General features: G+C 41.3%; 1 protein-coding gene across 1 annotated transcript in view; it reads left to right on the forward strand.

Moving 5' to 3' along the window:
• LOC139630031 (potassium voltage-gated channel subfamily B member 1-like) overlaps nt 1–19,120 on the forward strand; it is a 33,208-nt gene extending 14,088 nt beyond the window's left edge. The window contains exon 3 of the mRNA XM_071493010.1: nt 17,130–19,120. Coding sequence (XP_071349111.1) covers nt 17,130–18,980 — 1,851 coding nt within the window. The 3' untranslated portion in view covers nt 18,981–19,120. The remainder of the gene's footprint in view (nt 1–17,129) is intronic.
• The last annotated feature ends 702 nt before the right edge of the window (nt 19,121–19,822 follow it).

Consider the following 19,822-nt stretch of genomic DNA (forward strand, 5'->3'; position numbering starts at 1 on the left):
CAGTATGTGGGTGTGTGTATTTATCAGGCTTCTCTGAGTAAGTGCAAGTGAGAGAGAGACAGAGATGTAATGTGGAAAAGAGAAGCTTTTCTGGGTCAACACAGCAAAGAATTGCAGCTTCTATTTAAAACTGATGTAAGGACATACTTTCCTTTTTGTTTCAAAATGTTTCTCTTGTAGAAGTGTTAGTAAGGCAAGTCTGGGTTCTGCTGCCAGTCAGCTGTGAATTTTATCCTTCAGGTCAGTTTGAGTTGTCATCCAGGGATGCAAATGGGACAACAGCTGCACTGTTAGGCCTGTCAGTCACTCATGCAGTGAGGGAGACACATTTAAGTGAAAGTCAGTTTAAAATATGTAGAATCCAAAGTGAACATCTGACAATGTGACAGAGGATTAAATGCCACATCCTCACAGTATTTGTATGCTAATGTTGATGGTAATTATGTGAGACTCCTATTGTGTGCTGACTGAGGAGGAACTAATGTTCATTTGTTGTAATTAAATTCAGGAGAAGTGCTTTGGGTAGCACAGTACTGCCGACGAGCTATACGAGACTCAGGAGATCACTTTAGTGGTACATGACTCTTTTTGCCAGGATGACACCACAGAGGAAGTCCCTGGGGAGCAGCTGAAAGCCGTACACCTCCTCAGGTAGCTCACCTGAAACCCTGTGGCCACTGAGCACAGGGAATGACTCGCATGCAGGTGTTTCTCATTAAAAGGAGCCCGGAAAGGTCCGGCACATTTATCTGAATTTAAATGCTGTCCTTAGCACACCGCACTCCGTTACACCAAGAACCAGTGTAGCTGATAGTCCGGCAGTGCAGAGTGGGTGGATTGCGTTCACTATCCCACTAATCTCCAGGCAGCAATCCCAGGAGTCCCTGTTTCTCCCCAGTTTACCGCCAGAGCCTCAGCCTACTCACTGCTCTCATTTCTCTCACTCCTTCTTTCCGCCTACCAGACACCAGGCATGAGCACCTCACCTTACCACTGTCTGGTATGAGATGTAGGCCACAGCGAGGCATGTTGGTCTTAAGTGGGCCAAGTAGGAGAGGAGAGGAGAGGAGAGGAGAGGAGAGGAGAAGAGAAGAGAGGAGGAAATATGGGTCACGGGTTAAAGGTTATAAAATTATGGTAGGTGAGTGGACATAGGGACCAGAGGAGCACAAAGACATATTAATCATGGTCTCTTACTCACTAGTAGAGCTGTTATTATTATCAGCATCATGTACGCCACTACTATGTCTTTATGTTTCTTCATCCAGTCTGTTATGAGGCCAACTTGCTTTTGTCTTGTTCATAACTATTGGAAATTCATCGTCTGGCTGCCTCATTCTGGGTGTGACATCGATCTGTTAAACTACCTCGGGCAGCTCCATCTCCCAGGAGGGCAGAAGCTGGGAGTCAATGGGTCCTGTGTAAACTGAGCAGCGTGATGTAAATTGAAAGGGTTAGTGAGCTGCGGGAAACTTGACTCCATTGTCGTTACATTAACAAATATCTGTGGTTCCAGATGCACTGACCCTGAGGTGAGGGGGACGAAGAACTCTTACATTTGCTAGCGGATAGATGAGCAAATTCATCGATTGATTGTGGAGCTGAAAGGATTCAACAGTTAACTGAGCAGAAAATTCAGCAACTATTTGAAATGTTCATAATTTCAGTTGTTGTACAAGCTAAAAACGGAAAAAATTCTCTGGTTCTAGATTATTTTCTTTGTCGTATTCCTTTGTAATCTCAATACCTTTGAGTTTAGGTTTAACAAAACAAGACATTTGAAGACGTCTATGAGAAATTGTTATTGGTATTTTTTAACTTTTTTTTTTTAAATTTCATGGACTAAACGATTAATCAGTGTTAGCTGAAGCCCTAAGTGATTGATAGATACCATGAAATATCACCTTTTAAGGAGGAGCAGACTCTCTTACCGGGCGCCATAGAAATAACTGAAATAGCTTAATAAATATAATAGAATGTGTTGTATGTTATGTAAAGTAAGGGACTTGTAATTAACATGTGCAGATATCATCCACTGTCTTTTCCACCAAGTGGTGATGCAGACAACATGTCCAAGTTTTTCTTTTTTTTTTTTTTTTACTTATTATGACCTTATGTAATACAGTTGGTCAGCCCACTGGGTTTCCAGCAGGACAGGGCTTTGAGAAAATAAGTGGAGAAGGCTGCTTATTAGAGCCTCTTCATCAACCCTCTGCCCAGATCAAAATCAGTATTAGACTGAAATCCCAGGGGCTAACCCATGGAAACCTTGGCTCTGTGAATAATGCCAACAACAGCGTTGCCAAATCTCTAAGGATTTGCTTTCTAATCTTAGTGTGATCCCACACTCCCAGAGACTAATGCCAAAAAGTGATTACAGAAATGCTTGTAATTCTTGTTGTGGAACATACTCACTGTGAACAGTGAGGATACTCAAAGAAAAAGAGCTCTGTTAACCTGTCATATTGCATTTCTAACAGATTTGTAAATTCAGCACTTTTCTGTCTTGTGGATAAATGTATTATGAAGTATGCCCATGTGGAAAAGAATGATTGTTATATGATTAGAATCATTCAAGAGGTAACAAGGATAAAATCAGCTGGTGGACAGTCCACAAATAAAGGCCTTCAATTCAAATGGGAGCTCCCAACTGTAGAATAAAGATGAATTAATGAGGTTACTTACAATATGAGATTATTTGGAATTAACACAGTCATTTAAGGTAAGTAACTGAGACATGGTGTAGGTGATAAGTGTGTGAGCACTGAGAGTAGCCTACTAAAAGAGAACGATGAGCATATAATGTGCATGTACTGATCATTTTGAGCATTTGGGAGATTCTGATCGTTTTGGGAAAGACCTTGGGAAGAAAATAAAATAAACATTACTTGAATGAACAAGTAATTGCCCTGAAGTGGTCTGGAAGATTCATGTAAGTTTATCAAAATGCTTGCAACACTGAAAGTAGTGAAAGGTAGTGTCTGTAACCGCCAGGACACTCTGCAGCCTCTCTGTAATACATCAACCAACACAGTGGCTGGTGGGCAGGGCAGCAGCTGCACTAGCAGCAGAAGAGGCAGATTAGTTGTGGGAAGGATAACAGCTGCAAATTAAAACAGATCCCTGATTGATTTCTTTCATAAAGGGAAGCACTGTGACTGCCCCATTGGTCAGGCAATAAAGTGCTGTTTACTCAACCTAATGTAAGGTCTGTGTAAGGACTGTGTGTGGTGAGACACTGGAGGGCAGGTCAGCTCAGGTAAACTGAGGAGCATCTTAAATGGGTGGTGATGGAGGTAAAACAGATCATTTGCAAAAAAAAAAAAAAAAAATGTTGGCTTGAATAGAGAGGGTCAGGAGAAGCAGAGGGAGACTGGTTAAGTGTGTTTTAATCTGGGGTCAGAATCTCCATGTATGGCAGTGATTGGCTGGGCCAGCGTGCTTGACTGTCGGCCAGTTTACAACAGGCTGGATGGATATAGGCAGTGTGTGGAGCATCACGCACCAGTCTGACATGTGTTTAGCCTTTTATTTTTCAGTGAGTCGAGCTCTCTACTTGAGCTTCATGCCTGGGAAACTAAAGTGAGACCACAGAATTATGACACTACAGTGTGTTTTTTTTTCCAATCATGATTTTGTCTGGCACAGTTGGATTGCACCCCCTCAACTCTTGTCTGTCTTTCTTTCTGCCTACTGTCTCAGCTCTAGGATCCTGAGGATGGCAGCAGCATTAAACACATCCGTCTATAATAGTTTTGTTCCACTTGCAAATCATCGTCACTGTTGCTCCCACTTTATACAACTGGGAAACTCTGCCCCTCCAGACTGGAAATCAGCAGTCTGCTACAATCAATACTGGATCTGTAGCCATTTCTCATTCCTACAATACAATGATGACAAGATTTACATGGGACAAAGAGAGCAAATAATGGCACAATTACAACCACTAACCCATTTGTAATATATGACCCATATTTGATATCTTTAAATTGGCAGCCAATCAGCTAAAAGAGGTTGTTATCATTATCTGTGTCATCTTTGGAAAACATAATAAACGCGATACTTAAGATTTGTTTGTGCTTTTCGAAATGTACACACAGTCTGTGATCATGCACCAAACTGTAGTAAGAGTGGTACATCCTGGAAGTTTATCTGTCTGTTTATTACAGAGATTTTTGTGTTGGTTTTGACTGAAGCAATAAATCAGTCTTCTCGTTGATTAATCAAGTTATCGTATCAGCTAATTTGCGGAGCATGGCAAGAGCTTGAACTTTTTTGTAACCAGCTACTAAGCACTAAATTGTCAGAGATATCAATTTTTTTTTTTCTGTGTTAACATAGGAAAGATTGAATGTTTCAGAGAAGAAGAAGGACACATGCTTTACTGTTTTACAAATCCTTGCACTGAAGTTTTTTTTCTTTTCTTCTTTTAACTCTCCTCTCTAATCAGTTTCAGTGTCAGTCAGTGATCAATACGGATGCAGAGCTGTATTTCTTCCTGTGTGTGGTTCAGTACGATTACATGTCCCCTGCTCTCTGTTTTCTGTGTCCTGTTTTTGTGAATGCCTTGCTGCATCTGTTATGCAAATGCTAAAAAGCCTCACGTTACCATGGAAACTATCAGCTGAGCTGCACGCCAAGGTACTGCAGTGTCCCCATGAGGAGATCTGCGTACACTCTGAGCTGCTGTCTGTCAGTTCATGTGTGTTACTGTGTGTTTGCATGTGCATGTTAAGTGTTAACATTTAGTTGAGGAAAAGAAGAGGAAGAAGATGTGTGAGACAAGACAGAGAGGCTAAGCCTGTGTTTTCGTTCCTCCACTGTCATCACACCATGACAATTAATCCCTCTGCATTCTGCACTGATGGACCCAGCTCTGTTTTTGATCATCAGTGTGCAAATCCTGGTTCAGTCAGTCTCACAGATCACAAACAGTCGCCTGCCATTGTTTGCATTCGCCACATGTTGTGACAGACGGCTGGATACGCTTTTCCATCTGATAAAAATCTCTGTCCACTCCTATTACAGCATGACTGAAAGGCCTCGTGGCCCAGGCGTAAACTGAAAATGTCCCATTCTCATGTTTCACTGTAAACACAAACACACAATGTTATGCATAAGTTGCTGTAAGTATAGTACACACCAGTTCTTCCCTCTTGTGCTTTTTAGCACTGAAAAGCCCCATCACATAGTCAGATGTAACGAATGTTTTATTTTTGTGTGTCAGGCCTCTAAGCTCAGAATGAATGTTCATCTTTTAAAGGTTAGATCCCTCTTAACTGTTCCTCTCGTAAATGCCAGACTCTCAGTTTCTTTTCTTTCTGTCTTTCTTTCTTTCTTTCTTTCTCCAGTTGGAGGACAGTAAAAACTCACTGGGCTTCATTGTTCTATTTCTGTAGCTGATCATTACTACACAGTTACACTTTAGCATTTCATTGAGGTGTTAAAAAAAAATAGGTCACTTCTAAAGTTTCTTTTCTGCCTGTTGCCTTAGGGCGCTTCGGCGCCTGTGCATCTCAGCTGCATACATTATACACTATACCCTGCACTTCAAACATCTTTTTCTCTTGGTCTCTTTCTACATTATGTATCTCTGGCCTCGCTTTACCACTGAGGATGAACGGCTGTGCCAGAGTGCTGTGGCCTCCAGAGAACTGCACAGTTGGACAGAAATGAGCAGGCCAGGGAGACATTTAGTGGTCTGACACTGATGTAGGAGACATACTGTATGGACACCCACACACCCACATGCACACACACACATACACACACACACACAGAGCTGTGGTTCTTGATGGTCAGGTAGGAAGTTCTTTGGTCCGCCCTTCCACTGCTGCTAAAACATTTAAGAGGAGACTCTGGTACACAGCAGGTGTTTCACAGAATGAAAAACAGATGGTTTTATGTTACGGTTAGCATCTGTGTTCAGAGTATTAGAGGCGTAATCTTAGATTTGATTTGCCATGTCTGACTTGAGGATTCAACACGCAGTTAAAAGTACAGTAGGTGAAGAAAGGTGATGTGCATGGAGGGATTTTTCATGCTGTTTGTCATTTTTGGATGATTTCATTATACAAAAAACCAGGAAGCAACAAAACTTGGTAGAATCTAGATGTGTACTCTGCCATGCTGCTACACCGAGTTTGGATATTTAGCTTGGTGTCAGCTGGATGCTTAATTCTCCATGGGAGACGCTGAGGCACATTTGCTTCTAAAACAAGACCCTGGGCCATTTTTGTCTTTGTGCATTCTGTTTCCTCATCACAGATTGTTTTATGTAAAAATGTCGGTGTCAAATGGAGCACAGTGCATGTGCCATCTGGCGTTACAACTAACCATTTGCTAATCATCCATCTCTAATACAGAAATATCTTCATACTCAGGCAGAGAGGGATATGGCAGACACATGTGAGGGAAAAGAAAAAGGTACAGAAGGAAATAGATCCTGCCAGACATCCAGTGGCGCAGCACTTTCTATAATCGCAACCTGGTAAATTTGTTGTCATGGCTACACTGAACAGTGGCCTGGCGCACTGGGACCAGTTAAGACAATTTTAGTTTTGATGCATTAGCAGTTTCACAGGCACATACAGAGAGGTGAGATGTGACAGACCAGAGCTTCTCTGCTTCGATGATGGAAGTGCCAGAGAAGCTTGAGACATGGCAGCCACTGCTGGAGCTACACCTCTCAGCTCCCAAGTAGAAGGCAGACAATATTGTCAACCAGTATGTTAATGAAATATTTTGACATTTTTGGTAATATGCCTATGCACTTACCTACAGAGAGTAGGTAAATATGTAGACAGTAAACAGTAAATATGAAGCTAAACTACAGCCAGCAGCCTGTTAGTTTAGCATAAAGACTTGAAACAGGGGGGAGGAGCTAGCCAGGCTTTGTCCACCGGTAGCAAAATTTGCCCACGAGCACTTCTGAAGCTCATCGATTAACATGGTCTATCTCTTTTGTTGAATCTGCCAAGGAATTGTTGATTTTGCACTGCAAACAAACAAGCTATATAACATGTTAATTAATACGCTTTGGAGGTGCTGGGTGCTGTTTTAATCCTGTCTGATAAATTAAGTTAACTATGTCCTGGCTGTAGCTTCATACTGAATGTACGGACATCAGAGCAGTATAACGCTTGACAAGAAAGCGAATTTCCCGAAATGAAGATCCCTTTCTTTAAAATACGTTTCAGTACCTTTTAATTTGATTGCACATTAGCATTAGACTTATCTGTCTGGAATGTCATTGTATGTCTAGCACTGAAACTGTAGTGTAGAGGTGATAGGGCATCATGTAGGATTACAGGCAGCGAGCAGGCCTCTCCTGTTTCAGGTGGTGTTCACGGTGAGCAGCCCAGATGACCCTCCCCACTCAGTGCTGACACTCAATCGTGTCACAGGAACCTGGTGACCTGGCCCTTTATGGTAAACACAGGGGAGGTTCACCGGAGATGGGAAAATAAGTGAACATTAATTAGCTGTTAGCAGACACCAGATCAGTGAAGGCATCTTATTGGCCTCTGTGGCCACTGTTTGGCACGAGCTCGCATCAGACTTGATGAAACCATACGATGAGGCTTTGCGTTTTGTTGCCATGGAGATGACATGGTGGGAGAGTAAATAGCAGATGACAGAAAGAGATCTTCCTCTTCATCAGAATGTGTGTAACGATGACTAGTATAGTGTTACTGGGCTGAAAAAGGTTTCCCTGGAAGCAACTTAATCATTTGCTGTCATTCATTGATTTGCAGGAATCACTCTCTGACAGAGGTCATGAACTTCCTTTTCTGATGTAATCTCCTGAGCTCTGTTTGCAGGCTGGTCATAACCTACATTAAAGCTAGTAGTGTCTTATACCTCCTGCTTCTCTTTAGGCCGCCTGTCTCCTGATGTTGATTACTTCCTCTGTTTACAATTAAACCTGACTTGACTTGGCTGACTGACATATTAATTACACCACCAAAACCTGCTAGCTTTCTCTGGTACTTATCCTCTCGTGTAATGCACACACCACCACACACATAATAAAATATGAAAAAGAAACAATCATTTTGCCAAACAGGCTGTATTAACAGAGTTGGTGGTGATTCAGCACAATATATTCTGTCCTTTGTTTTTCATTTGCCTGCAAACACTGCTGCCAGTGAGCCAAGACCATAGCAACAAGAGACAGCTGGAGCTCCACTCTGGAAAAAAACAAGTATCAAGAACAAAGCCAGATTTTGAGTACTTGTCATTTTCAGCTGTGTGTGATGTGTCTTCACTGAGTAGAGATGCGATTATGCTGTAAGCCTGCGAGTATTGGCATTGTGCTGCAGTTCAGGGCCGCACAAAAATGCCCACTGTATGTCAGAATTGTACATCTCTGGAGATGTTTCATTTGTCGGGCTCAGCCATACAGCCTCTGAGCTTTTTCTGCAGCCTGCTGGAGGAAAGTCTCCCCAGCCTGCTGAGGGTTCCCACAGCAGGCTTATACAGACAGACAAGTACATGCTGTGAGGAGGACCTGCCTGTCCCTCAGATTCAGCAGAGTGCAGAGGGTGATGGCACACAGTTCATTGAAGATTCAACTTATTTCACCTTATATGAAGCTACATGAAGCTTTTTGATAGGTCATCCACTCTTTATATTGAAAAATATAATGTAATTTCATCAAAATATATTTGAATATATGCTGCATGACATAATTCTACTTTTACTGATAAATGAATTCAGTTTTGATTGCATTATAACTATGTATCATACTGTATCATAGCTATGGAAAGCCTACATGAGCTTCCAAGAAATTATAAATGTATATAAGTCAGCTTTAGAATAAAATACTGCGCACACATTTTCAAACAATACAACAAAATGTCCAAAAAAAAGTAATTTATTCTTGTTTCATTTATTATAAATTATCATTGTCAAATTATGAAATGAAACAAGCATAGATTACATATTTATCTTACAGTATGAGGAATATACATTATATGAAATACATATAGGGTATATACAAATTAATTGGAATTCATTTTATAATATACAAGTGGTAATAATTGATATTGAATAATTGAATTGATATATTCTAGTTTTAGATCTCCATACTGCACATGAAATCATATTTCTTCTGCAGAAGGACTCTAACATCCTTATTACAGATGTAAAAAATTAGCACATGGAGAGAAGCTGACAGCAGCGAGATGCACGGTGATTTCTGGGGATATGGGACCAATTTATAGTTCGAAATCAATAGTCTTACATCATGAAGGTGATGTGGATCTATAAAGTTCCTTTGCACTGCCAGTCAAGCAGCTCATGACTAGTATTTTATCACTTAATAATCTTGGATCAGTCTTTCATTTCATGCTTAAACTGATTTATATTCCTTATGAAATTACTCAGTCGGAGGAAGAGAGATATCTGCAGCAGTTCAGTATAGCATATATGAGATAGTTTTGCTCTCGCTCTTATTCTCTAAAACATCTTTAATAATTAGCACATGCAGGAGAGAAGCTGTTATTATAATTTTGCGGCATGTATTATTCAGTGTAGACCTGATAACTCATGTGCTCCAGATGTTTCAGAGTCAAGGTTTCCTGTCCCAGGTGAAAGGCTTATGGAAAAAGCCAGGTGTTTTATCAGAGGGGACTGACACTCAGGGCGACATCAGCTGCAGGGGAGAAATCTCTCATCTCACCTTCTCACTCTGTCACTCTCTTATATTGTCTTCATTATTCACAGTGTTACCTCTGTGCCTTTCTCATCCTCTCACCTTTTCCTCCTCACATGCACCAAAAATGCATTTATGCCCTCCAAAAATACAGACTTGGCCTCTATGGACACCCACCAGCACCCAGTGATGAGCTTTAGTGCAGCGAAAAGTCCCACAGAACTAAACACAAACAGTTGTACATACAAACAATTGGTATTGGTGGTATTGGTAATGGTATTACTTTAAAAAAAATGTTGTGGAATTATAGTATTTCCATAACTTTTAACACCAGCATTAAAATCTTACACCATCTGAACTTAAACTGTCATCCCTGACCATTAATACAAAACAAAATGTTCTTTCCAAATGACAACTTTTGTGCATGTTGTATTCGTGAGGGCTCAGATAGACCTACAAACATCACACATGTGCACTTAATGCTCTGCGTTTGTGCGCCTCATCGTTTTAGCACCACCTTCACACTTCCGAAAGGACACATCCTGCGAGTAGCCACAAGCTCAGTAATCCATCTCCCTGTCACCTCCTCAGCACATGGCACAGGATGGTCACTGCTATAGGCTTAAAGGTGGGACAGAAAAGGTTGCTAGGCAAGGTGAAATGAGGCAGATGAGGCGAAGGGCACATCTGTGCAGCACACAGGAGCTCTTGTCAATTTGGGAGATGCTTAAAGTCGTTTTCTATCTGGTTCAGGAACAGATGGAGAATTTAGTCTGGGGGCACTTATGTAATCAGAAAGTGCTCATTGTTTTTCAACCACATTGAGATATAAAGGAATTCATAATTAATAATTATTGTTAGTACTACTGTTGTTGTTTCTGTTCTTTCCATGTTAATTTTCTGAGCTTTTGGATTTCCAGGGTTTTCTTCTTAGGCCAGAACGTCTGTGAATAAAGTTTATTATCAAACATAGTAAAGAACACAATGCTTTACAAAACTAAAACTGAATCAAACTAAAATGAAACAATGTCACAGAGATCAACCACACTTGAAAAATAAATTGAAACAAAAACAGAATATTACAGTATTCAAGTAAAAAACATCAACACTGTATAAAAAGCATCAGTAGATAACACGTAACCTCTCCATGATCCTGAGAGTTTATGTACTTCAGCTCACCCACTAAAGGCCTTACAGGATATAATTGTTACTCCTGCCATTGTGTTGTTTTAGAAGGTTAAAACCGTCAACAAGCAGCAGCCCGCCAGTGAGTCATTACAAACACATGCTGAGCACAAAATGTTCAAAACCACAGAACTTTATTTTTAATTCTGGTGGAGAGTCTAAACTTTACAAAGATACCAGATACATAAGTCTGAATGTTGAGGAAATATAATCGGCATCATTTTTATGAAGTGGCACAACATGCACAAGACATTAAGAATATTTGGGGCAGCCGTAAAAAACAATATGGGGCAGCTCAATACAGAATATGTGACACTGACAGGAAATTTTATAGGCTGATTTTTAAGGATAGGTCTGGTGATTTACAATTTTTTTGTCATCGTCAGCATATCCAATAATAAGACTAAAAGCAGCAATAAATTGATCTTGCAAGTATTGTCTGAATAGCCAAAGCCTGATATATCTTTTTCCTCTGTGCCAGAGACCTCCATTGTTGTCCAAAAACTATTAAAATCACATCAGTGATCACCTCTGGGTCACATATTCCTTCATTATGATGGGCACTATAGTTTATTTCGAGTCGGCCCCATACATACCATCCTGCTGCCATAAATACTCACTATAGTGCACCAAATCCGCCACTGAAAATAGTCCCCAACAAATGCACCGTTTAGTCCTGTTTGAGTAAGTTTACTAAAAAAAACTGTAGTGCCCAACTGTTTTAAGGAATTAGTGAGCCTTTTTTAGATAGAACAATACATTTCTGACCCATTTTAAAAGATGTACGTCTTCAGTAGGAAGTAATGAGTCCCACAGACAGGGTAGGGAAGTTGGAAAGCACTGTTAGACAGTCTAACACATGTTTGGTTTGGTCGTTTTATGAGATTGTGTTGAATGACCAACCTCATACTTGAGCAATTTTAAAATTACTTAAGCCCAATCAAAAGGGGAAACTGTGTGTTAAGGGGTTAACTGTAATTAGTTTATGTATGAGAGAAGTTTTACAGCATCACAGTCCCTATGTGGAACTTTCCAAGAAGATGATTGTAACCCTGGGGAAGATGTGCATATAATTGCAAAAGGCTTCTCCATTTAGTCTGGTGAGGAAGCACTTTGTTTACTGGCAGGGTAATTCCATCCATCTTTTCCACTGAAGCCTCCAATAAAAAACAAAATCACAGACACTGAATCCCACAGAGGGAACTACAGCACAACCACAACAGACGCTGTGGGAGGAAGGTCAACTGTCAGCGCACAGGGCCAGAAAACATTTACTGGCAAATCACAGAAGAAGTAGTACAATAAGAGGATTAGAGATGCCATTTTACACCCAACATGCCCATAGAAAATAAAATGAGTGAGTCACTTTGGGACATAATCCGCCCATTAATTCAGCTCATGCGGTGACAAGGGCAAATCCAGTTACAATGAAGACAAACAGAAGTGAATAAATATTTCACACAGCATGGCGTAAGGTAGAAGGCTAAATACTAGCTAAAAAGATTTATTCTGGTGGCAACTACAATGCTGCTTTGTTTATCACGTCTTTCACTCTCAGACCCAAATGGCATTTGTGTTTCTTGTATTTCTGTTTTTATTCATCCCTTACACGCCTCCAATCTCTATGTGACTCGCTTCTCTTTGCCCCAGCTGCTCTCTCCCTTCTGCCTGGGTTCTTCTGATTTCTCTGTCCCAAAATATTTTACTATGTAAAGCTTTATTAGACATCCTAACTATTTAAGTCCTCTCAAGAAAAATAAGTCTCCCAAAATTTACCATCTCAGTTTTGTGATATTGGACTGTATGTCAGTATCTGAGTCTGAACAGCAGAGATGAGACAACTATGACTTTTCTCACAACAACTTTAATTAATCAAGCAAAACCCTAGAAAAATATTGAACAGAATAATATCAGCTTATCATGATCACTCACTGCAGGATTATCTTGATTTCTGAGAGTGAGGGTACATCTGCAATTGAGGTTGTAAATAAGATTTAAAAAAATAGTTCAATAAGTGAGCTCAGTTAGATTTAGGCCGATGCTAGAGCAATATGCACATGTCTGTTTTATTTGACAGGGTCATGGGTGAAGTCTAAAACAGAAACTGTGTATTTAGCTGCATTTGGACAGAAATGTGATTTTGGAAATGTTGGATAATGTCTATTACTTCGCATCTTTGGTTCAGATTAAAACAACTATTGGTTGGACTGCTGTGAAATGTTCTTAAATGATGAATCCAACAGATTTGGTGATCCCCCGATTTTTCATCTATCGCCATCATCAGGTCAACATTTCAGTTTTCCAGTACTTTGGAAAATTGTTAAATAACTTCAAAACTAATGACATAACCATTAGCCTCAGCTGTGCTTTGTGTTTAGTGTTAATTAGTAAATGTTTGCATGCTTGCATGCCAAACTATGGTGGTGAACTTTCAGAAAGTTTCTATGAATATTTTTCCATGGACATGTATCACTTCTGTTAGTAACAAGCAGACCACAGCCTCCGTTGTCATGATGGAGCAAGATACAGACTTTTAAAACAATTCAAAACACACAGATATGGCAAACTAATCAAAAGATGAGATATCATCAAAAGAAAGTATATTTTATGTAAAATAGAATTTTAAAGTATTTTTGCCCTCCTTCGTTACATTGACTGTGAGTGGAAGGAATGAGACTAAATTTTAAAAAAGGTACAATAGGAATAAAGACCCTAGATAGCAAGAAATAAGATCCATTGTGTGTGCTGATAAAACATAGATGGGAAAACCTGTCAAAAGTTATCAATGTCTTTCTTTTTCATTCCTGAGAAATGAGCGCAACCTGGCTACTCAGTGTGTAATTGTTGCACTTCTAATACTGATGAAGCAGAGCTAACCCTGTATGGTGAAAGCAGTGTGAAAACTAGACCACCTCTCTGGCTCTGAAGTCCATCACGGCCAAGTGAGTGCCCACTCACAAACACCTCTTCCAGGACAATATAGCATGCACTTCAGCAGGATATTAAATATTCAGTCTCCTGCCTCCTGGCCTGTGGGGAAGGGAGGCCTGGGGCTAATTACTGAGCTGGAAGTGGATGTGTGTGTGTGTGTGTGTGTGTGTGTGTGTGTGCGTGCGTGCGTGCGTGCATGCGTGTGTATGTGTGTGTGTTATAGATGTATGTCTAAGGGTTGTGCAGAAGTAGCAGCAGCCTTGATCAGATTCATCTCCAGTGTTTCAGTTTTTCACAAGAGGTGAGGCCCACTGTCCCATGACCTCAGCGCTCATCATTAAGAGCTAATGAGGTAACACAACACCAACAATAACCCTCCTCAGCAGTGCATCTGTGTTTCAACGTCCTTGCTGCAAAGTAAAATATATTCACCTAAATGCTTTTTGGCTTTATAGGCACTGTGAGAGTATTCATTTTAAATGTCTGTTCTCTTCCTGCTCTGCTCTGTCTGGCAGTTCATATTCAATTTCCTAATTTTTGAAATGGTGTCAACTCTGCAAACACCAATCATACATACACTTGCATCACATTACATTGCCTAACAGTGGAAATTTACAAATGTCTGTTCAAACTGGATTTGCCTCATTTCCTCTGTGCCACAGATTTGTCACTGCGTTGTGTGTCCTCTAGTCTACACTATCTGTGTCTCTGTGGTGAGATCTCAGCCCTATAATCTCCTCTCTGGCTGACCTCAGACTGGCACATTACTGTGGTGGGAGGGGAACAGGTGAGTAAGAGAGAAGAGAGAATTTGGTGGGTAGGATGACCAGGTCATGCTTGGACTGTTCTTTACACACCTAGGTCCAGTTGCAACACTGTCATGTGTTCAGCATGATTCATTAGCCTAGGCCTGGTCAGTGCGTCAAGCTAGATTAGTCTTGATCTGATGAGTGTGGTTTCCACTGGATGGCCCGTTTTAAAACTGAAGCCAAGTAGCCAGTGCCTCTCTGCTCTTGATTCTTTTTAAATGCTGCCAATAAATCAATGCTCATACTGTAATTTCCTTTTCTTACAACTTGGGTTTCTGATAACCTATCTGACCTCCACATCCTGAAAAAACACTGAAAATAGTAACTCCACATTTAACCTGTTACCATTAGGAGGACCATGTTAAAGTTTCACATTGTGATGACATTAGTTGTTTTATTCTCTTGGGGGTTATTATTCAGCACGAAATCTACCTCTAATGGGTCGTGTTTGAGAGTTTTCATTCATCACTTGGAGTCTCTTGGGATGCAGACTGGGAGGCAGGCTATTTCAGGAAAGGCTCTGATAGAGTTTAAATTTTATTTGTCTGCCCTTTAATTCCCTCTCACAGCCACACTATTTGGCTGCTGAAGTTCAGATGCCTTTTCTCTAGTCTTTCTCCTGCCCTCTCTTACCCCTTGCCCTCTGCAACAGGGTTTCTCTGCTTTTAGTCTCCCTCTTCAAAGGCCAAGGTAGATGTACAAGCAGTCACCTGTCAAGATTAATTAAAGCTTATGGCTGCTGATTGGTACCAGCGAATAATCCTGCTCGCTACTGGCCTGGGACACAGCCTCCACAGTGACCTTGTGTTGGATTTCACACTGACTGTGGGACAGGAATAATAGGTGTGGCACACCTACACATCCACAACTGTGCAGCCTTCTTAATCCCCAGCACTATGACCAGACCCTATTGTGCTCAGCAGATTATATCATTAGTAGGTGGCTCAATGCCTCAGAGGTCCCCAGTAGTCTGTCAGTCAGGCTCACTGAGCATGTATGGTGTGCTTTGTAAAACAAGTTAAACATTGTGAGTTTCTTGTAGCCTCAGGCACTGAAGGAATCAAGCATACTGAAAAGAAATGGCGTGGAAATGACAGAACGAGTGTGGCAGGGGTTTTAAAAATGTATCAATACAACCTCAAACTCTCTCTCCCTCCTTCACTGTCTCTCTCTGTAATGCATACATCAAGACTTGGAAAGGGTGGGGAAAAAAACATCTGCCCTAGAGATCATATTAGCTCTGACCCTATTTCTTTTGAAATGCTGACATGACATTTCACAAATGCTCATGAAGAAAGTAACCAAAAAAGTTAAATGGGCCGTGAATATCATCAGGAAATGCCATCACTGGTTGGGACATTTACGTCACTTCTGAAATGCAATTTAATTACACAAAAGGAACCATAGTAGTTTGACACACTGAAATGTGTTTCTCATGGGACTGACCTTCTTCCTCTGACATTGTTAAAACACTATTTCACTTTGGTGGAGCTTTTTAACTTTCAGCATGTAGTTCAGGGGCAGTCAAGTGCTAACTTTAGCTACGCAGGTCATCCGCTGTCATGTTCCCCTTTGCCCTACTTTTAAACGCAGGAAATTGCAAGCAGGCAAAATTACCTCTTCAAATGTATGATCTGTGATGAAGGGTGTCAAAATACTGCTTGGATCTACAAAATAAAAACCTATAGTGTGGGTGCCACCTTGGTTCAATGTAATGAGAAGGACCCTCACACAAACACAGAACAGATGGCTTTAGAGTAACTGTATATTTAGTGCAGCCTTTTCATCTTTAAGTCTATTAATCATTTCAGTCTAGGCGGCCATCATCAGCAAAATGCTGTACTGAAGATCAAACATTTCTAGTTTTGACAAAGATTAAAAGACTGGACTGAACAAGCAATTAGTCTGAAGCCATTCCTATTTTGTTAGTAAGCATATCCTAATAAGTCCCTTACATTTGATTTGTTACTTGACCAACATACCTTCAAACTTTATTTAAAAGTAACCCTCAAGAAGAACTTTATAAACTGAATGTTACATGTTATGTTAGACAAGAAGTCTACAACCATGCTAGTGGCTCTGTGAGGCTGTATGGACAGTGGTGATTTGAGTTGAATGCTAACATCAGCATGCTAACGTGCTTAAAGTGACAATGTTTATGTTTAGCAGGTAATGTTTACCGTGCTAGTTTAGTATGTTAGCATGTTTAATAATTAGCACTAAACACAAAGTAAAGCTGACATTTCACTAAAAACCACAATTGTCAAACCCATAGTGGCGCTTAAGGAAGTCAGAGGATCACCACAGTCAGAGGGTTTCATCCAGAAGGGAATATGAATTTCAATACAAAATGTAATGGTAAACCATCCAGTAGTTGTTGGGATATTTCAGTCTGGGTCAAAGAGCGGGAACCAACTGACCAACACTGAAATCCCAGGAAAATGGTACTAGATGGGAATGCAGCAATGGGCTTCACTCCTCAGGCATGACTGTGTATTATTCAGTATTTTTAATGTTTTGTTTTTTTTTCCCTCTGTGTTTTCCAGATCCTGGCAATTATCTCCATCCTTTTCATTGTGTTGTCCACTATTGCCTTGTCTCTGAACACCCTTCCAGAGCTGCAGGACACAGATGAGTTTGGCCAAGCCACAGACAACCCACAACTGGCCCATGTGGAAGCTGTGTGTATTGCCTGGTTTACCATGGAGTACCTACTGCGTTTCCTCTCCTCACCCAACAAGTGGAAGTTCTTTAAAGGTCCTCTGAATATTATTGACCTGCTGGCCATCCTGCCATACTACGTTACCATCTTCCTAACAGAATCCAACAAGAGTGTGCTGCAATTTCAGAACGTCCGTCGGGTGGTTCAGATTTTTCGGATCATGCGAATCCTGCGTATTCTGAAGCTGGCGCGTCACTCCACAGGTCTTCAGTCTCTGGGCTTCACTCTCAGGAGGAGCTATAATGAGCTGGGCCTGCTCATCCTTTTCTTGGCCATGGGAATCATGATATTCTCCAGTCTGGTATTCTTTGCAGAAAAGGATGAAGAGGACACTAAGTTCAAAAGCATCCCAGCTTCCTTCTGGTGGGCTACCATTACTATGACCACAGTAGGGTATGGAGATATCTACCCAAAAACTTTACTGGGAAAGATAGTTGGAGGTTTGTGCTGCATCGCCGGAGTACTAGTGATAGCCTTGCCTATTCCCATCATTGTAAATAACTTCTCTGAATTCTACAAGGAGCAAAAGAGGCAGGAGAAAGCGATTAAAAGACGAGAGGCCCTTGAGCGAGCGAAGAGAAATGGCAGCATTGTCTCTATGAACATCAAAGATGCATTTGGCCGCAGTGTTGAGCTCATGGGTGTAATGGTGGAAAAAGCTGATGAGAAGAAGGAGAAGGTTCATGATAACCATGTGTCTCCTTGTCAGCCGAAAGGGACACCCAAACTCAAGTCACAGACTAGCCACAGCAGCCCTATGAAGACCCTTGAGTCAAGCTACCAAGAGCAGGCCAAGCCCTCTAGCAGCCCTCAGCATCTCAGTGCACAGAAACTGGAGGAGATGTACAACAAGATGGCCAAGACCCAGTCACAACCCAACCTCAACAGCAAGGAAAAGGGACAGCTGTCCAAAGCAGACAGGCAGAGAGCTGAATTTGAGATGGGAAACATCCCCACTGCAGCCATCTCAAGCACAGCGGAGGCAGTGACGGATATGAAGAGCATGTCCAGTATTGACAGCTTCATCAGCTGCGCCACTGACTTTCCTGAGAGCTCTCGCTTTTCCCACAGCCCCATCAGCAACATGCCAGGAAAGGTCAGCACTAACCCCAGCCTGGAGCCTACCTTGGAGAACGAGCATGAAGGATCCCAGGGCACTGATACACCCCTGACTGGACGGGCCACAAAGACCGGCTCGTATTCTGACAGCCCCAGGGTCCTGCACAACAACCCACTCAAAAGCCGCTCGCTCAAGGTCAACTTCAAAGATGGTGAAGATTCAGGGACAGGGGTCCTTTCAGACAACTCAACAGTCCAGAGCCCAGAGGTGTCAATCTACACAACTGCCAGCAGTAGGACACCAACCAAGAGCCCAGAAAATTTACTGCCCAGCATTTTCACATTCCACGATGCATCCATCAACAAGTTCATTGATGCTGACACAGATGAGGAGGAGCACCTGCATGATGGGTCAGGCACCAACCCATCCCAAAGACTCCTGGAAAAAGCCAGCCCCAAGTTTGGCCATCACTCCAGCTACCAACAGGGGTCCAACCACATGGAGGGTCTCCAGAGGAAGCTTGGTAACAGCACACTGCCGTTAGAGGGGCAGGAGAACCATGTGGCTCAGGAGCTACAGCCACTTCAGGGAGAGCAGAGTCACTCTAATGCTTAAAGTTATAAAAAGTGAGAGACCACGGAGGAAACAGACAGGAGGGGAGTTGCAGAGGGGTTGGAGAGCAAAAAAGAAGCACAGTGAACTTCCCAAAAGTATGAAAGGCACTGAAAACATTTAAAGAATTACAATACAAAATACTTCCCACGAAAATAAAATAACTGTGGAAGATGGGAAAGATTTTTGTGTTCTGCTCTCAAGCTTTTTCTGACCAAGGACTCCTTAAAGACTTAGCAGAGGATTCTGAAGAATGGCAAGGAATGCCTGTCTGACCATTTTTACTATTTATACATTTGTTTTTGCCCAGTTTGTCATCTAAAAATTACAACCTACTTATAAAAGCACAGAATATCTTTTTTTTTTTTATGAAAAAAAAACTATTTTTCTGACATCCCTGGATAAAGCCACTAGCAAAGGCTGTCCAATCAGTAGCAAACCGCAGAGGGCATTGAAATGTGGCACTGTAAACTGGGAAACACATTCAGCTGCGATAATTCAAATAACTATGTTTAGTGTAAAGGAGCAACATACATTTTTCTTTAAGTTATGATTATACAGTGTATAATTATGATGTTACAAACGTGTTGGGAAAATGTAGAGTTTGCTTCCTTTAACTTCCTTCCTCAAAACTGGCCTTAGTTCATGTTGTCTCCCATGTTTTATGTTTGTGTTTGCATAGGTAAGAAACACAGACAGAGAGCACCTACATATATACGTGTGTGCAATAATTATCCTTCAGTATATTTATTGTTGTGTAACGTTATCGGTCTCGTCTTAAGCGTGAACTTGAGGAGAATCCAGTGTTTCAGTCTGAATCTTTTTGACAGGAGTTTAGTGTCTTG

This window comes from Trachinotus anak, unplaced genomic scaffold (genome assembly GCF_046630095.1).
Source record: "Trachinotus anak isolate AG129_WGS33_773 ecotype Australia unplaced genomic scaffold, CSIRO_AGI_Tana_v1 ptg000013l, whole genome shotgun sequence".
Classification (NCBI taxonomy): Eukaryota; Metazoa; Chordata; class Actinopteri; order Carangiformes; family Carangidae; genus Trachinotus; species Trachinotus anak.